This window comes from Ooceraea biroi, chromosome 5 (genome assembly GCF_003672135.1).
Source record: "Ooceraea biroi isolate clonal line C1 chromosome 5, Obir_v5.4, whole genome shotgun sequence".
Classification (NCBI taxonomy): Eukaryota; Metazoa; Arthropoda; class Insecta; order Hymenoptera; family Formicidae; genus Ooceraea; species Ooceraea biroi.
The window spans coordinates 2,619,074-2,639,706 of record NC_039510.1 but is presented as its reverse complement, the minus strand read 5'-3'; the positions used below and the strand labels follow the sequence as shown (position 1 = coordinate 2,639,706).

Here is a 20,633-nt window from a genome sequence, read left to right as displayed (position 1 = left end):
TCTCATTATTTTAGCAGATATTAAAATCTGCATAAAATCTTTTTATTAAATACATATATATAAAAGCATTTGGTCGATATAAGTAATAACTCTGTATAATTGCAAGGAGAGGAATACGTTACATGACTTTTATTATACATCTGCAAATCATTGTTTACCTTGTTCAAAGAACAAAATTTTTTGATAATATATGCATATATATTAATAACAGATATATGAAAACAGTAAATATGAGTGCGTGGTTGAGGGCCCGCCGCTTCTTTCTTTGCACCCCCGACCTTTGTAGAATGTAGCCAGCAAAGAAATCTAACGTAACCCAATCTAGTGTATTTTAAATTTTAAACAAACGTTTTATTACAAGACAAACAAACTTTTTTTATGTTTTAATATAGTATGTAGATCGTACTGTTCCGTTAAAAATTTACTGTTTATCATTAATACGATAAAGTGAGATCTTAGCACCGAATTATAATTTCTCCCAAAAAGATTATAATACAAATGCTGTTTTAGGAACTGTATTAAATGTTTATAATAGTTCTCTCTACATTTCTCCAAGTCTTTACAAGTATTTATACAAAATTTTAGACGAAATTATATATAATTTTACACATAAAAAATTGTCTTATAATTTTTATATTAAAAAATTGTTTTAGAAATTTTTATAACATATAAGAATGTTTGGTTAATTATAACCAAACTCGTTCCTATCTTCAAATAATATAATTAATTTCAATATCTCTAATAATTTCAATATTCAAATTATTAATAATTTAATGTTTGTTAATACTATAATGTAAACTTAATATCAAAAAATTTATTTCTATAAATCTTATTGTTCATAATAGACCCAAGTTTTTTGTTACCTTACTAAAATCATCTTATTATCAAAATAATATATTTGTTATTATTATACCTTTTAAAAATTAGCAATTAATGGGCTAAGTAACGAACATTCTTTTCTTAACGTATTAGTTGCTAAAAGTTAAAAATATAAATCACTCGTACTGTTTCGTTACAAATTTACTAATATATCATTAATATAATCATGCTACTAGGATTTACATTGATGATTACGTCACATTTATTTCCAAAATTATAAAAATTGCCAAAATAAAAAACCGAATAGATATGTGTATACATGTCTCCGAAATAGACAATCTTCATATTTTTTTTCTTTTTTTATTTAATTATTATTCTCATCACCACATTATCGTTTCCATATAATTTTGTCAAAAAATTGTCCATTAATTTTGCTATTGTTAGTCTTGATTTATTTTCGCCGTATTATATCCGTGTGACCGTAACATCGCAATTATTTCATACAATAATCGTACTTTAATTATTAATTTCAGTTATTAATAAAACTCATTTTTCTGTTCTACTTCTCCCTCTCTCCCTTTCTCTCTCTTTCTCTCTCATTCGCTCGCTCATTCGCTTTTTCCTTCATATTTTCTTTCATGCTTTTTCCGCAAGTTTTATTGTATTTTGCTTTAAATTAATTAAGCTCGCTTGTCAAATGATAATTATCGATACATGCTCAAATAAAAAACACATATCATCTACATTGACATATCTGTGAACAAAGGAACTTTCATCGTAAAAAACTCTGTGTATCAATTAGTAAGTAATTAGAAGATAAATGTTAGCCGTCATAAAGATGCTGCATCATCCAACACCTAAAGACATTTATTTCTAATAAATTAAACAAAAGAAATACTAAAAATATTTCGAAATAAAAACTAATATATTCCATCTGGATAAGCTTGTTCTCCTGTTTTTAAAGTATTAATTTATTTTTTATTTTGCAAAAAGCAAGCACTCCATGAGTTAACTTTGTGAATTAAAATTATATTAACCCTTTACTGTCCTCTTTTAGTCCAAACTTAGGCGGAATTGTGTTTACAAACTATCAAATATTATGTATTATCAATATAGATAACAATAATTAATTCATAATATCTTTTATTATAATTTTTGTCGGTTCTTTATCCTTTATCGACAATGGATTCGTATGTGAATATTTCTAATATTCTTATCCTATTACTTTTTGTTACTTTTCACTATTTTTACAAATGCAAGAACTGTTGGTACGCTGATTATTTTCTTTGTTCATGCAGCATTTTCACGCGCGACGCGAAATATGTCAAACACAATAAAATACATTTGACAAAAATGGGCTATATTCTTATTTTATTAACAATGCTTCGAAACTTTCACTGAAAGGAAGTTTTACCAGAAATCACCGAATTAGTTGCGAATGACATGTCGCAAAGAGGCGATTATTATAATTATTTCTAAATAATAAAAATGAAAACGACATCCAAATACAGTGTGACAAATTAATGCATGACTTGCGGATGATATCGAAAACCTTGCAGAATTTTTGGCATTTTGGTCAAATATAAACAAATCAGGGTAAATAATCGTGCGAAGGAAGTCTTTCTTTTTCTCTCTTTTTTATTCATTAAGCAAATATATTGGACTGTAAAATATTTGATATGATACAATTATCGAAAATAAACATAATGATAAGAATATTATTATAAGATACATTACGCGATGTACAATTAAAGATAAAACAAAAAATGAGAAGTCTGTTTTCCGAAATTAAGACAATATTTCTAAGTGAAATTGGAAAGATTACTAACATAGTAAGAGAGAATCGTGCTCGTATTTCATTAGTTGGCTAATTCAGATTAAGAGAATTATGAAATTAAAAGAAATTTTCGTTAATACCTACGAAGTTAAAAAACTGGAAGTTGTATTTTAATATGGAACTAATTATGTATAATGTATAAACTATAATAATGGTGCCTATAACGAATAGGCTAAACGTAATATCGCTTATACAATACTTTATATTTGTTGCAACATTTGCTTTTACAAATAGCCCCACTTTCTTTTTTCCATCATGCTACGAAAAGGAAGAACTACTCGATTTGCTTAATATTCACACTAAATCTTTGAATTCTGTATATAATTAATTATAAACTATTGCGATTATTATTCACTTCCAGGATTATCATTCCAAAGTCTGTATATATCAAAATTTTCGTCCATGCAATGAATTATCTTTCTTCAGGTTAGTTCGTTTCAGTCGCGTTTTTTCTGCACTTTCTTTTATTCAATAATTGTACTTAATATAACTATCATCCAAATTATTGTAATATATTAGGCTGATCGAAAGCATTAATTCGTTCGTTTCTCTTTCTTCTTTAATTTAAAAGAGAATTAAATAACAAAAATTCAGAAGCAAATAAAAGTCCCCAGTTGCTGAAGACAAAAATTAATTAAGACTCAAAAGAGCAGAAAAATTAATGAAATTATTTTTTATCAATTTGAAAAACATTTATTTTTATCAAGTGCAAACACTTTTTTCTTTGCTTTCTTTTCTTCAATTAGAAAAACGTAAAAATATGTTACAGGCAAATCTATACAATTGTTGATTATTTTTCAAATATAAAATGTGTGAAACATCTCTTCTTGTACAATCGTTAATGTAACTTTTGTCAATTATTGCCAATTTTTACTATTAATAGAGATTTAAAAATGAAAATCAATATACTCGTAAATATAAATTCGATAAAGCTTAACCAAGTATTAATAACTTCAATTTTTCATAATATTTACCAATATATCCAATATGTCCAATAATTGAATAAATCCCATTAATTAATTAATATTATATTTTATGACTGACGATTTGACACAATCAATGTATTGACACATGAAAACATTTATCAGTTTCTTTCTTTCCTTTATTTCAAGAGAATCCTTTTAAGAGAAAGAAACACTTTACTAGAATTGTTTAGACAACACATCATCTAACGATATATAATTCCACTATGTAATTCAGAGAACCGTTTTTAACAGACTTTGAATCATCAAAAGGACGAACGAATTTATTATTTTATTCTTAAAATCAACCCAATACATTGACATTGCTGTTGCACCGAGTACATGTATTCATCTTCATTGATCTGCAATATGTTTCTTCCATTATATTTATAAGACTTATTTTTTTTTGTATCATGAGAAGAGATTTATTTAACTTTTTGTAAGAAGAGAGTGCGAGAGAGAGCGCAGCTAAATCGAATAGACTCATGTCGTATAAAATTACCGGAACCGGAAGATCGCAGGAGACAAACGTTACGTTGTCGTTTATTATACTGTCACCATTATATTCTGTCCAACTGTATTTGGTTTGGTCGCAGAATTACATCAAAATGCATTCTATCCGCGGAATTCTACAAATGCAGAAATGCGGACGCAAAATCGCACACATACACAAGTATACCGCAACTTTCATCCCCTTTCTCTCTTATGCTCACTATCTTTCTTCCTCTCCCTCGCGCTTTCCTCTCTCTCTTTCACGCATTTTGTTTTTCTCATTCTCTTACTTTCTCTACTTCTTTCGTAGCGAGTATGATTGAATACACCAGTGCACGCCGATTGAAATTAGAATGAAGCAACACGTTAATTTACCTGTTACTCAACAAGTCAAGCCAGATCACGTTCTGATTAATTTATCAACTCATATCCCAATGTGACTTGGCTAAGATCATTTCAATGTAACAATCCGCGTTGAGAGGAAAATCAATGATCTAGTTGAAACTGGTTTATCATGTATCGTAAATGAGTTTATGGTAATTTACGTAGGATGTTGCATCAGGCGATTATATCTGAAAGGTAGTAGCTAGTGTATTCAATTAAACTCACCGCTTCGTCCATTCACATTCTCACTCGTCTCGTCGTCTACATTTTTGTCTCATTCTTTCTCAAATACAGACTTCCTCTAGAGTTGTTCGGAAAAAGCGGAGCGGACAGATTGTATCGGGGCACTCGTTTCGGCCGTTCTTACGCCATCATCATAATCGTAATCATTATCATTATCATCATCATGATTATTATTCATCGGGAATAATAATACAAGTTAACTCCAGATGGTTACTGGTGATGGTAAAATATCTCAACTTAATCGGATGACATTATCAAGGGGAGAGGAAAATAGGGACGTGGTGGATGTGCTGATGTGGTAATCGCGTAGTAATTCAAGTCAAGTGTGTGATCGGGGTGAATGGTTGGAAGGAAGGGAAAGACGGGTCTCGCATTATCAAGGGGGTCGTTATTATATTATTCAAGGTCAACGGGGGCTTGGGGCGGGCGGGCTCGGCCGGGGGTCGGGCTCGCTCACTATGCTATGTGGTAGACCGGGCAGTCCGGCGGTGGGGGGGGCCCCGGCCGCGGGACCGCCGCCGCCGGGCCCACCGGCGGCGGTCGCGCCCACCACGCCCGCGGCGGACGGGGGTCCGCCGCCGCCGACCGCGGCAGGGGGGCCCTGCGGCCCTGCGGGCCCACCGCCCGCACCTCCCGCGCCGCCGGCCCCGCCGCCCGCGGCCCCCGCCACTGTTACGGCGGACGAGGACGAGGAGTTGGGTCCACCGATCCCGCCGCCCCCGCCCCCACCACCGCCGGCCCCGCCGCCGCCACCTCCGCCACCGCCACCACCGCCACCGCCGCCGACGACGGAGTGCCCACCGCCGGCACCGGGCACCGGGGGTGGGGGCGCAGTATCGTGAGGAGTTGTTGAGTGAGCCGTCTGTTGCACCGGCAGCGCCCCAGCATAGTATCCGCCGTTGATGCCCTCAGGGTAACTGCTGAAGAAAAGAGAAAGCGAAAAACAACATCATGGGCGAGACCTCGACAATTTTGCGCGCCACTTTTTTCAGTACTTATGTAGTAGCTTTTATTGTGGTGTGTAGAGTAGCTTCCAATTTTCTTTTTCTGACACTGTGTGTGGTTTCGTTACGCTCTACGTGGCGCTCTAGGGTGTGATCTAGGTAGTAGTCGTTAGTAGCGATCGTTCCTCGCCAACAAGAACAGGAACGCGAGAAGAACACACACAGGTCATCAAGAGATTCCCGAGAACGGAATCTTTCTTTGTATCTCTCTTTCATTCATTTTTCTATATAAGTCTCGTCTAAGCGCTTAGTCTTTACACTCTATACACACACGCTCTATCGAGAGATTTTGTCACGCTCGACTTTCACGATCGCTTTCGGACTTTCACTCGGAAGAGAAGAGAAGTTAACATCTGCTCGAAAAGCCGTTTCTGCAAAAATTACCAGAGATACAGTGTTACTCATCACGAAATTGATCCAATCTTATGTAAGATTTAAGAAGGTTTTCCATTAAATCTTATTTAAGGCTTTTGGCTCCTCCTTGTTACAATCGTCATCTTGGGTTATCATCCCCGACATTTCGACTTTTTTTTCAAACTTTATTCAATAAAGTTATTTTTAATATTTCTATTATACAATAAAAAATTTCTATTTTTTTTATATTTTCAAATTTCTACTATAGTTTCATTATTTTTCTTTACTTCTACTTATTGAATCATAAAATTCAAATTCAATAATAAATAAATGATAGAAAACACAGTTCTTGGGAAAAATAGAAAAATTATTTCTGAACCATCTTAAATCTCTCTTTTTTTGACTTTTTCAACATGAAATTATGGATGGCTAGGTATATATTAACTTATTATTCTTTAGTCTATTTTCTTTTTTCCACAACTGTGTTTTATTATATCTGATTCAATAATAATAATTTGTGAAACATCCGAAAAATAATAAAAAGATTCTCGCTCTCTTCGATCGGTCTTAAGGTATTATGACATCGTAACCCAATATAGTATACTATAGGTTTGTTCTTTCTCGCTGCACTTTTGAACTGGTGCAATAAATTAGAGTGAAACAAATATACTTTCTTTCAAGGAGCGTCCCGTTTGACCACCGCGTTAACATTGAACCCAATCAAATTGCTTAGTTTGCTTGGGTTAGGTTCAATTTGACTAATTTTATTGGCTTTGTCCAATATTAACTGTGGTCAATCGGGTGGCACCCTTTCCTTTCACTCTAACTCATTGCACTCTAGTTGCAGAAGTGCAGCGAAAAAGAACAAACCTCATACGTTAGGACTGGCGCCTTAAAACTCGTATCCTAATTTTCTAACAAAAGTACATAGTATTCTATACACCTCAGGATTCACACGATGTTATGACGTTAGAAGCAAAAATTATCGTCAAGTTTTTCTCCACTACATACGAATCAGGATAGCTCTGTTATAAGTCACAACTCGTATTCGACAGAATATATATTTAAATGCATTGAAACTCTCCTCTTGTGGATCAAAAGTGGCTAAACTAAATTAACTTTCTATTTTAACATTAATTTTGCCTTGAAAGCATAATTAAAATGGACGTAAATTAAACTTTACATTTAACAACAACAAAAATAACAATTCAGAACAGAGTTTCGACTTGCCTCGACAAATTTACGGTTATCAAATACGTGCGTTGTGGCAAACAAAAGGCTAACTTATTTGCAACGAAAAATTCGTACGGTTGTATCGTGTTTTTTTTTTCTGCTTTTAACGTCATAATCCAATATGACGCTGCGGTGAGGGGCCAGGAGCCTTAATACAATAAGAAGGAGGGAGAAGAGAGCAGGCATATATATAAAAACAAACTCTTACAGCTCGCGTTATCAGAAAAAATACAAATAATATATTCTCAGTACATTTGCATAGCTGACATTTTGATAGCTCACGCTATCAGAATGATACAAATAACACATATCTCTAAGTTATATATAATAATATATATATATATCTATAATTTTATTTTATTTTTTTTTATAAATGAATTTGATCAATTTCGTGACTGTACCACTGTATCCCTTTTCCCCCGGTTTTGTTGTCAATTAAAGAAAACAGAAGAGAGAGGAATGTAAATATCATGTAATATACTGCGTTCATATAACTGTTATTATATATATATGTATATATATATAAAAATATCCGTCTACGTCTTTTTCTCTTCATTTAACAAATCGTGAGACAGACTTTTATTATTAATATTATTATTATTATTCAGATTCTGAAACTTGGGAGGCAGGGGGAGGCAGGTAGGCAAAGCCTGGGGAAAGGGGCGCTTACCCGGTTGAGGAAAGGAAGTATTCCTTGTTCACGCAGTTGCGCAGGCAGTCGGGTATGCGGCCGACAATCGCTCGTCGTATCTCACTTGCGGCCATTTCGCGCAGCTCGGTGCAGCTTGCATCACTATAGAAGGCGGCATGCGGGGTGCATAGAAGATTGGGTGCATCTTTCAATGGACCTATAAGATACACGTGTCAAGTAAAGTTGATCGATCGGGAAAGCCGGATCGCTACGCAAGACTTCGACAGTGTGTGTCCTATGATTCTCCACAAAAATATACATGCCACGGGGAAAGTGAAGACGATCCGTCGCTCTTCCTCGATATATACACTTTAAGAGCGAAAAGAAAAACGGAAACACAGTCTCCGATTCTGCCCTTACCAATTTTCACTAATTCCTCATAGAAACCTCATAGGATCACTTTCACCGTAAAATATATATTTTTATGATCGGCCCTCTCTACTCGAAGAAAAGTATCGCTCTACTTCGATGCTATTTAGACTTTTCTTCTTTCTCATAAGCCGTGGAGAGAGGGCAAAAGATACTCGGTCGAGACAGGATTAGGCGCGGGGACAGATAAGACTCACACTGATTCCCAGACTGACCCTGAAAGACGTTGTATGGCTCGTTTTCGTGAACATCTAACGCTGCAGCGCGGATTCTACCCTGTTTAAGAGCCGCGGCAAGCGCGTCGTCGTCTACTAAACCACCTCGTGCCGTATTGACTAAAAATGCTCCTGGTCTCATCTGAAACAGAAACGCGCAATTCATTTTTCTCCTCTTTTTTTGGTAAAACTGGCAATGTGGACGAACGTATTTCTAACGATCAAATTTAGGTATCGTGTCTTGCTGCCTCGCAAACTAGCTGACGTACCTGTTTGATAGTGTACTCGTTTATTAGATGATGATTGTGTTCGTTCAAGGTACAGTGTAGTGATACACAGTCTGATTGGAATAACAAATCCTGAAACAACGGAAATAAATGAACATTCCGCAATTTATCGAGAGATTGCATTAAAAATGTCAGATTTCTGAATCGGAAAAATTCTAATTAATCTCTAATTGATTAAGGCTGAACGTACCTGTAGCGTATACACCCTGGTGAGACCTAGTGATTTTTCGATACCGTCAGGGAGATATGGATCGTAGAAAATGACAGTAAATCCAAAGGCTTTGGCACGCAGTGCCACTGCGGAACCAATCCTACCCAAGCCCACGATTCCTAATGTGTCTCCCCGTATCCTTGCACAACCAGTTGCAGCTTCTCTTACCTAAAATGCAGGCAAGGTGCGCCAAGGGATTGTTATCACGTAGAAAATCTGTCTATTTCGGTAATACTTTCGCAATTGATTTAATGAAATAGGAGTGAACATAATTATACGTGAAATATAAATTAAAAATTAAACATAATTATTTATTATAATACTTGTAAGACTTGTAAGCCTATAATATTAACACTTATAATAATAAAAATATGAGTCTATAATAAAATATAAACAATCTCTTTAGACTTGAAGAATATATCTTCAATATAATAATAACTTTTAACATAATAATTCGAATAAAAATACAGAATTATAATTTAGGGAGGAGAAATTTCACCTGCTCTGGTCCTGTGAACTTTTTGCCTTCGCGCACCATATTAGCGAGCCAATAGGTGCGTCGATAGAGATTTAGGATAAGACAGAGGGTGGTATCAGCCACTTCCTCGACGCCATAACCGGGTACGTTACACACCGCGATGCCAAGTTCACCCGCCGCTTTCACATCGATGTTATCCACCCCGGAACCAATCCGGACAATAATTCGTAATGTCTTGAACTTCTCCAGATCTTCCTTCGTTAAGATTATAGTGTGCCACATCAATGCGCCCACCGCTTCATTTAATACCTGCGAAGAAGCGAGAGATTATTTACAGCGATTCCTTTCCCTCCTTCAGATCACATCGCCACGTTAGTTAACGCCACAGATTAACACCACAATGATTACCTTTTCGTGTATCTCCGAAGTAGACTGCGCGTCACAGAAAGCAACAGTCGCGACATCCTTAAGAATCGGCATCTCAATGGAGCAATCGCGTCCATCGAGTAGTGCGACCAGCGGCCGCGTTTGAATTGGTCCATTGGCGATCGGACCCCTCAGATTCTCCATACGAGGGCGTTTGGGCATCATCTTCCGTTTGTCCATCGGTCAGCAGACCGCCCCCCCTATTTTTATTGTTTTCACTGTGCGCTCTCAGTGTCACTACAAAGAAAAATTACTACTAGCCCTCTCCCCCACCTCCGACAACTGCAGGAGATAACAGGAGTCTCTCTCTCTCTCTCTTTCTATCTCTCTCACGATCGCTCTCTTAGTTGATTCGGACACTCACAATAGAAGTGCCTTCTTCTTGTCTAGTCCGAGCACAATTCAATCTCAGCACTATCTTTGTTATTTAGGCTTTGTCACACAAACTGCTTCTGCAACACTGATTTCCGGTCGGTCTTTGAGCAAGGACCGCCGAATCTCCAACGCATCACGGCTCAGTAAACACCGTCTCCTGAAACGTGCAAACAGACATCATGTTAATTCTCAGGAAGCGTAAGAAGATCATTGGGGTATGCTACGCGCTGATCACATGTTTCTAACATCTAGAGATACCCATCATGGTGATGACGATACAACTGACTTTCTTTGCAAATGATTATCGTTGTTAATCAAATTGTTCAATCCTATCACTGTGGTACGCTTTAACCGAAAACTAAATTAGGCATAACACACGTGCGTTTTTCACACAAATTGCACCAACTTCTAACTTGTACTCTTACAGCAACAATGATTGATAGTTTCTCTTTTGTTTCAACATATACATGTAAGTACAGATGCGTGTATAAATTCTGCCTTGTTGCATCTAACTTTGACATATGCTGAGTAGTTTTTAGATCTTACGTATACGTCATTCGCAAGTAAAAGCTACTTTTGGCAAGGTATATATGCGCGTACACAGCTTCCGCAGCGAGAGTTAACAAAAAGTAAAACTTATGCTCAGCTATACCAAATCAACTCTTGTGGTATATCATGTTACGGTATTGCAACAATACACGTAACAATATAATCAACAATTTACAATGATGATGCAATCACACGTGCGTTATTACATATATATATATATATATATATATATATATATAGTATAAATTTCTATTGCAACATTACGTACATGACGTTTCCAACAAACAAGTAATTAATTAACAAATATACTAATTGCAAGGTTGCAAATTACGGCGCCGTTCGAGATTACTACTTTTCCCAAAAAGGCAACACGGTTTTTCTCGAGATGGAAAGGTCACTCGAGACGGACGCTATCCAACAAATGCATCGTCACAGAGTAAAATCACTCGCGTAAAAGCGGATCAGTTATCAGTGCGTTCGAGCTTCGCGGCGCGATTCCATTTCGCATTTCGACGCGTACTCGATTCGACGTATTTATCCGTACGCGAGGACGGTTTAACGCGATTCGAATACGCGTCCGACGACACGAAGCCACAAAGAGAGCGTCGTTCGGCCGAGCAGCGTGGTCGGGTCGCTCGCCGCCGCTTCTCTCCGCGACTTTTTAGGTTACATTGAAACGCGCCGGCTTAACCTGCGCAATGCAATAGCGGCGTTCACTGGCTGATCGGCGTAAAATCCGGGTCCCGGCTCGAGTTCGCTCCCGACGAGGAAGGCAAGGCGGCGGGCGCGGATCCGCTGGACGCGGGATTCGCGACGAGGGACAAGCACAAAGAGACGCCGAACTCCGACGGGGAATTGTGGCACCGATTTCACACAGCAATGCGGAGGAGGAAGTGCTCGCAGATGCGGCACACAGCACGCCACAACGGCGTTCGCGAACGAGCGCTGGGGTTGATGTTTTCGGTCATGTTAATAGCGAGGGCGCTTTCTTTCTCTTTCTCTCTCACGCACGCGAGTGTAGCAAGCCGACCCATTTCCAACCCGTTTTCGGCGACGGCGACGATTGGAAACCGATCATCATGGTGCCCGTTCGTAGTAGTTGCACTTCCTGTACGCTCCGTTTCTTTTACGGCTCTCTCGAAATATCGATGGCGTGAAAAAAAGGATTAGTCAACGAGCAATAAATTAAATGTATAAAAGTATAGCAGAGATTTTTGAGTTTTTAATTATAGTAGTTGTGAGTATCTCTAGTTTCCAATTTAAACACTTTTGGCCATCGTATCTAGATAATTTGTGTATCATGACTGTTGATCAAAAATTTGCAGATTGCAATGTTTATTGCTTAATTTAATACGTTGCGTCCAAAGTAACGTGGAAAATAAGCGCGTGCACACGCGCAAGTGCGTATATAAATATGTAAGAATTTTGAATAAAAAAGGAATAGGAAACAATTATTTCTCATCGTGCAGCAAACATATTTACATAATAAAACAAAAAAACTAACAAGATGGAAATATAAAAGTACATTTATCATAGCTAATCTTGCAAATTATTATTACTTGCATTATAGTCGGAATAATTATCATCAGCTACAACTTGATATATAACGTTCCTTCTTAGTTTATTAAAAATTGAAATAAAACATCATCGTAAAAAAATTTACAGCTGTTATGCACAAGCATTCGCAATTATTAAAATATTTTCTCCGAAAATATTTTAATTCGAATATTTTCAGGGAATAATATATTTTAATTAGAACATTACAAGACTGCGAGTGATCGTGCTGGTTAATTATTTTACACGTGCAAACTTATGAAATTTTATGTTAAGTAAAGAACATTCAGTCGCACGCTCTATGTTCTCGAATTGATGGAGCGATGGCCGGTATTCATAGTCGAATCTTATATTTAAGACCGTCTCAAGTTTATCTGAAGATGCTGTATGGATCATTTCATTGGCTATGGAGCATCTGAAGATACACTTAAGACGGTCTTAAATATAAGATTCGACTATGAATACCGGCCGAAGACAGCAAAGCCAAACTGACACGTGGCGCCATCGCATGAACGTTTGGAATGCCGCCCGTTATCGGGATGGCACTTTGATAAAGACTCGCGAAAGATACAGAAAGATGTGACTCTTATATTCACGGGCATAGTCGTCGCATCTAAATCTGTTAATTTTACCTTATTACAGTCTTACTTTTATTATACCGAGCAACTTTATCAGCTTTGTTTCAACTTTATTAATTCTGGCTTTAGTACTCTTAACCTAAGCGCTTTTGCTTTACAACTTTATTATTCTTAACTTTTTAGTCTGTTTTATTACCCTTGGTTTTAACGTCAGCTTTATTATCATTAAGTATATTAACTTTAATTCTATCGGTTTCGGCTTTATCGTCTTTATCGTCTTGAATTCTAACTTCAGCTACAATTTTGGATTCTGATTATTGCTCGAGTTTTAATTCCGATTTCGTGTACGAAAAATTGCTGTTCCAATTTTTTATGCGTGGCAGCAAATGTATCTCGATACACTTCATTGTTGCGCGATTAAAATTAATATTTACAAATCAACGCGCATATGTAATTTTATAAATATTTCAGTTACTGTATTATAAAGAAAATATTTATCGTATCGCATAAATTGATCGCTATTAAAAATACATGTTATTAAAATTACGTATTATAATATACAAAATGCATTAAAATGAATTCTATAATGCATATGCAAACGATTGATTCTTAATTAATTGAAGAGGCAAAGAACGAGATTACTCCAGAGTATTTGCATACTAATGTTCGTTTAATATTCGCAATGCATGCACTTGTCGAGTGCATTATCTCGTAGCGAAGATACTTTCAAACGCTATGCCTTCATTCGATAAATATTCGAATGCCACGACTCAAATGTCGTGTCGAATGGATGAAGTAATATTGACGTAACGGTGTTGCAATTGCACGTAGCAGTAGCACGCAGCAAAATTCGTCACATGTGTATATAGTGTCCCAAGATTTTTATTTTAAGGACAGCATGGTGTCTGCTTCATTTCCATGCTCTCCGTTCTTTTGCATATTTTTCTCCAGTTTCTCAATTTTGTTTATTTCTCGTTTATTTTTTATTTACGTAACATTTGTTCTTAACATTTTATTAAAATTGTAACATATTAGATTAGATTGACACAATCAGCTCTTAAACTTTGAAGCGTCCTGTGGCTGCACGCACTACACACGTTTCCGCGTGTGTGCGTAACGCATATTACACGTATAAAACAGTATGCGTAATCGGAAATGTAGTCCACGCGAGGAAAGCAATGAAAAACGAGATCGCTGCTTGCCTCAGCAAAAGCAAACGACGAGGACGCAACTCTAACGCTACGGACTCTGCCGAGCAAAGCACTTTGACTTAGGACATGTTGTGCCAACTCAGCGAAAACGTAAGCTCGTATCATTGAAAGCAAGAGGAGGAGAGGATCGAATCAAGCGGGCGAGATTAAGCCCTTGTTCGACAGCTGATAGCATATATCACGCGTTATACACGCAAACCGTGTATAACAGCGGAAGGAACGCATACTAAACTTTGAAAAGAGATGACGAGCTTAGAAATATGTTGTCAGTTGCACCAACACGATTTTGTTCAAATTCTTATCAATAAACTAATGTAGAACGTGTATTATGTATTCATATTTTTCAGTGATTATATCTCGCGTTTTGTCCGTTACTTAAATAAGTAAATGAAAACCTCATCCCCTTAAAGGGGACGTATCGACCAAGTTAAACTGAAGGGTTAAACTAAACCCTTTGGTTTAATCTCGGTATGCAAGCCTTTCGACTTGAAGAGACAAAGACGGACAGATCGAGGCTTCGGACGAAGAGGGGACGAGAAGGACAAAGGGAAGGGTGGGAGAAGAGAGGGTGTGAGTGGAGTTACGAACGGGATGGGACGCTATGAGGGCGAAGTTATCCAATTATTGTCTAACCTGGGAGCAACTTTACTTGGCGGAGAACCCGTGGGTGGCAGGGAAAGGAGAGGGGGAAGAAGCTCGGTTCTGCCAGGTCCCCTCACCCCCCCTACAATTGAGCCGCGATAAAGTAAAGTTTGTTTCAAAACTTTCAGCTCTCGTAGCGAGAGAGAGAGATGACTATGTTTTTAGGTAATACGTAAAATTTAAATAACTTTACTCAACAATAATTATGGTAAATCTGTTTCACTCCCCCTAATGTAATAAATAAATAAATAAATATTATGAATAAATAGATAAATAAACGGGACGTTCCATATATTTCAGTATTTCTCTTTAATATCAATGTCCTCCAAATAATAAAATAATAATGATAATAATAACAGTCCAATCAATTCCATGTTTGTGTGAAGACAGATCTGGCACGAGAGTTCAGTAACTACGTCATGTCCGGCATTCTTTTGAATAGTTTCTATATCACGCACGAGAAGACTGCGAGCGAGCGAGCGAGAGAGAGAGCGAGAGAAAGGGGGAGGAAGGGAGGAAAGAAAAACAAGCAGAGGGATAAGGAAGTCGTCCAATTATGACGACTATCGGTGTCGGTAGTTCGGCCATTCTTATCCTCTGTTTCTTTCATGAAGAGAGTGGAAAGGGGTTGCGGATTGTGGAGGGGTTGTGGAAGGATTGTGGAGGGGTTGTTGCTCTCTGCTCGCTATACCTTCCGCCTTCGAGCAAACGGCTAAAGGAGAGGAGGGGGAGGGGGGGACGATGTTGGGAGGGAGGGTAGAGGAGAGGCGACTACTTAAAGTTGGCGGAAAGTTTGGTTCGGCAGCAAAGTTAACTCAGTTAAGTTCTCCGCTCCTAAAGCGAAACTTCGCTGCTTCTCTCCAACGCCCCCTCTACCTACGCTTTGCTATACCTGCTGCACCTCTCCTCACTTCCTCCCTTTTCTCTCTCGAACGATGAGCGGTTTCTCCTCGACATTCCGGCCGTTTGTCCGAGGAAGTGAATAGTGTGTTTTGGGATTAGCGCTTCTTTGCGCGCACAACGATTTCCGGTGTGTTTTGTAGCAAAAAAAAAGAAAGAGAGAAAGAGAGAGAAAGAAAGAGGAAGGAAGGGAGGCTAAGGTAAGAAGAGATGCTGCTCCAATTCATGATTACAGGAATAGATACTAAATATATTAATAAATAAAATATCTAAAATTCACTAAACTGTCTATACGTGCGCATAAAACGAGAGAGAGAGAGAGAGAGAGAGAGGGACGGAGGGGGGATAAATAAAAAAGTTGATCCAAGAAAAGATTACGATTTGTCTTGGAATTACTCGTCATCCAAAGTGTGTGTACGTGTACAAGCGAATGGTGACAAAGTAGCAGCTTAACGCAGACCGTTGTGAATTTGTTGAACTCTGCGAGTGCAGTTCGCCGGCCTTGAGGTTGCGCTTCTCGCCGCTCTTCTACACGCGTCGACACATATGCGATGCACGTGGTGCGATGCGGACTCCGTTCCTTCTCTCGCACCCTTCCTTTCTCTCTTTCTCTCTCCCTCCCTTCCAGAAGCACGCATATACGTATACGTATGCTATATGTATGCACGGTAATACTGAGCAATACGCGATGGCTTTTAGGCTAATCAACTCACCCACTGACTCATTACATTCATTTCTCAAGTTTCTTGCTGGTGCAAGAATGTTTGAACGATTAATTATCAGTAACTCTTACAGTAATGTAAAATTAATACAAACGTCATTCTACTTGTAATTTTCATATGTATTAAAATATTAATTTTTATTAAAATAGTAATTTTATATGTTAATATCTCTATGCATGTACGCGCAATATATATATATATATATATGATTAATCACAAGTGTCATATAAAATCAATCAAATAAAATTAAATAAATTCCGTTATAAAAAATGAATAATTGAAGTAAAATAATTGAAGTAAGAAATAGAATTACAAATGCATTCAATAACACGTGCTAAGCGTATTTTCATATTAATAGCGTATGTAATCCGTAATACGGATTACATTTTCCATTCCCGGATGTGGAGAATAACAGTCACAAATCATTATGGAAATTAGATTTTGCGGCATTTGCATTCCTGATCGTGCCAGGATAATGAAATCGTAGATACGCATTTCTTTCGCCGTACAAAGTTGCCGCTTTACGACAAGCTTGTGCAACTCTGGCGATTTGTTGTGGCGTTACCGTTACGGAATACTTCGACAGCCAATATTATCACATACAAAACTGCTTGCAAAATGCTTACTTATCGGATTCAGTGCAAACATCCTCTGTCGGCGTTGCTTCGTCATGATAACTTCTCGCAGAGATACTGCAAAAATTGTTTAAAAACTGATAAATTCTGAAGAAAATAAAAAAAGATGATAAATCTATTTCAAGAAATAGTACAAATAAATCATAGATCGTTTATAAAAATATATATTGTGCAACAACAAAAATTTATTTTTTAATCTTACGTATACATCCTATTAACACGTTATAAATAGAAAAGCAAGTAGAAAATTGTACAGTGCGTTGTTCCGGTTGTTACTTAATAGTTGAAGATCAAGTATCATTACATTGGCAAAGAACAAAGTTGGTGTGCAGAACTGCACCGATTGCTGACGTTATTTATTCGCGGAGAAAGCGCGGTGAGAGTGTGTGTGTATCGGCCTTGTTAAGTTTCAAAGTTACATACACACATGATGATGCAAAGTTTGCGACAGGTTGCCGATAACCCCGCTTGCTTTTTACATTTTAAATGCGAACTTTTTACAATCTTGTAAGCACTTTTTTATTGTGCATGTAAAAGTTTTTCTAAAAAATGTAAAATGTAATCTAAAACTGTATACTTTTAGGTATTTATAAGATCGTTTCGAATCAATGGAAATAGTCGAATTCTTTCGCTAAAACTTTTATTCTAGAAATTTTTAAAACTTGCATTAAAGTTGCCAAAAGTTCTCTATAAAGTTATAAATTTACAAAAAATATATCTGTATAAATTGATAATATGAGAAAACGCAAATAATTAAGAATTAGATAAAAATAAGTAATTTGACAAGTATTTAATCAAAATTTTAGTTGTGCAGCTTCGGCTGAATTTTTGAATCAACAACGTTCAAGAGTTGGTAGTTTGGTAAATCTGCAACAACCTATATTTCCACGACGTAACATTTGCTGAATCACTTAGAACATATGAACCAGCCTTAACTCACAACATCTCGAGTGCTTCAAGCTTCCAAGTATGTGCACCTAAACGTACATTTATATACACTCGCGACCTCAAGCGAAACTACGAGGTGCACCGTAACTGATTTTCTCTTCTCCTTTATTCTCGGAATTTGTGACTTCGCGCAAACAAATATATTTGCTCGTAAAACTAGTCGCCCTCCTATACAAAAAATTACGAAACTCTTCGCAATGAGTTTCGATTCGAACTTTCGCTGAAGAATACTTCAAAAAAATCTCGTTGCAGTTGAAACAACTCGTTCAATCTTTAACAACTTATTCATCAAGAAAAACGGAAAAAATAAGAATTAAAACATCTTTGTACGTGCGCATATAGCAATCTCATCCCTCGTAATGTAGAACGTGTCTCATTTTACGATCCGGTTTACGTGTCTCACTTTTCTAACATCTGGTAATTCTGGGACACCTTGTATGCACGCGCTTCACGAGCGCGCGCGCGCGGGCGCATGTACACATATTCGCACACGTAGTTAGTCGCGACGGGTTAGGACAAGTGCGTAAAGCGCGCGAGCGGCCGGCCTGAGTAGTTTCACGGAGAGTTTAGTTCCTCCTCGTCCCAGTGTGCCGAGAGATACGGCATCTTGACTCCTAGTAGAGTAGCGGCGATGCCGAGAGCGGGAGAGCGAGAGAGAGAGAGGCAGAGAGTGTGGCACAAGCAATGGCCGCGAGACCCGATCGATGTCTCGGCAACTTCCCCTTTCCGCCGCTCGCCGCGACACGTCCCTCCCCGTGCCATCGCCATCACAACTCGCCTCATCCCACTCTCTCTCGTCAGCATCCCCTCTCCTCTCGTGCTGCGACTCCGCTGAGTTTCACCTCCCCCTCCCCCTCCTTTTGCCGAACTAAATCCCGGAGAGCCGCTCTCTCGCCGCCGCCGCTGCCGCCGCGCCGCCGTTCTGTTCTTCGAATCTGTTTACAATGGCGATGCGCTACTCCCATTATTCCCCGTGTACTTCACCTTCGGGGCTGCATCGTGCAATAGCCGGCGATGACGAGGACGCCAAGATTTTTCAGTCTCTTCCCTAAACTGATGCTGGAGTCCATGGCGTATCTCTATTTCGATTGTTCTTTTATACGCGAGTGAACTCGCAATGGTCAGGATTAAATCGCGAGTCATATCGATTTGTCGATATTTTGAATTTTTATGCCCAAGTTACTCCAGTTTTTGAAACGAGGTAGACGACAATCGTCGATAATCGTCATCATATTTTGGGCTAAAACTGGCGTACGGTTTAAAGCCGAGGGCCACATGTAATCATCATCTCTTCTGTTATAATTAATGTTTGTTATATAACAATAATTCCGGGATAATGAGATGTAGATAGATTCCAGTTTAATACGACGCGGGAAATTATTACGATACTAGAAACTATCGCTCTTTATTGCATGTTTATAACGCGCGCTGTGTCGCTTTAATAGATCTTGTGCGTGATGCAAAGAAATATAAACTGGAAAATGATTTAAGATTAGCGGTTTAAACGATGTACATCAAATATAGAATTATTCCTGTACAATTCACGGAATTGCGCAAGTGGTTCTGAATTTTGTTGAAATTTCTCAACCCTCTATTTATCCATTCAATGTAATCGTTGTGTATTTTGCGTGCCAACAACTTCATTGTGTGTCTGCAGCGCAATTTAAATCGCTTTTAGCTTTTAAAGCATCAAGATACAAAACCATGATAATTTACTGTATTTTTCTATAATCCGAAATTGCTATATTTTTTTTGTTAATATTTATTTATATAGATAATTATATGTCAAGGATAAAAATATTGCATGCATATGTGTAGAAATAAACCACCACATTTATAGATAATTTACAGAGAATATTTAAAACCTTTTATATCACTAAAAGCTATCCAATGTGCAAATTTATCCAAATTTGCACTAATTAAACATACTCGAACTACAAAACTCGTTTAAGTTTATTACTCCTGCTAAAAAGAAATTAATTCTTTTGAGATTAATGCTGCATTTATGGTGTCTAAAATGACCATTGTTGCGAAGAAGTTTTTTCTCGCGCATACCATGAAGACGAAAACTTATTCCCGTTCTTGTTTTACTCGGTATATGTAGCGCGGCTATGATCGATTTCCTATAATCCCGATTGCGCGTGGACGATTACGATATCTGTTCTCTCTCTCGCTAATAATTATAATAATAATAAATAACACCGGGATATACGTACCTTCCATTTTTCTGAAAAAAAAAAAAAAAACTTTAAAAGAAAATTGTTTCACTATCTTAAGAAAATTGAAACTTCTCAAACGGTTTTTTGCAGCTTGTCTGTACTTCGCCGATACTTAAATCGGTCCATCCTCGATGAGAACAAAAAGGAAGTCAATCACAGAGATTTAATTATAACTTTTTAACACTTGATATCGAAATTGTCTCGTTGCAAAAATATAAAGAGAATAATTAATCGAATTTCCGATAAGGAACATCGGCGTCGGTGATCAAACGTTTGATACAAAAGCCGAATACAG

At 37.5% G+C, this 20,633-nt stretch overlaps 1 protein-coding gene across 3 annotated transcripts in view; it reads right to left on the bottom strand.

The window, feature by feature from the left end:
- Nucleotides 1-116: 116 nt before the first annotated feature.
- Nucleotides 117-20,633, bottom strand: part of LOC105287753 (C-terminal-binding protein) — a 28,532-nt gene continuing 8,015 nt past the window's right edge. The window contains exons 2-9 of one of the 3 annotated variants that reach the window (XM_026969948.1): nt 10,370-10,537; nt 9,988-10,242; nt 9,601-9,888; nt 9,081-9,269; nt 8,873-8,962; nt 8,586-8,745; nt 7,999-8,176; nt 117-5,657 (exon numbers count right to left, since the gene is read on the bottom strand). In XM_026969948.1, coding sequence (XP_026825749.1) covers nt 5,144-5,657; nt 7,999-8,176; nt 8,586-8,745; nt 8,873-8,962; nt 9,081-9,269; nt 9,601-9,888; nt 9,988-10,185 — 1,617 coding nt within the window. In that variant the 5' untranslated portion in view covers nt 10,186-10,242; nt 10,370-10,537 and the 3' untranslated portion in view covers nt 117-5,143. Of the gene's footprint in view, nt 5,658-7,998; nt 8,177-8,585; nt 8,746-8,872; nt 8,963-9,080; nt 9,270-9,600; nt 9,889-9,987; nt 10,538-11,197; nt 11,550-11,620; nt 11,861-20,633 lie in introns of those variants that run through there. The other 2 variants (XM_026969949.1, XM_026969950.1) reach the window with 2 other exon arrangements.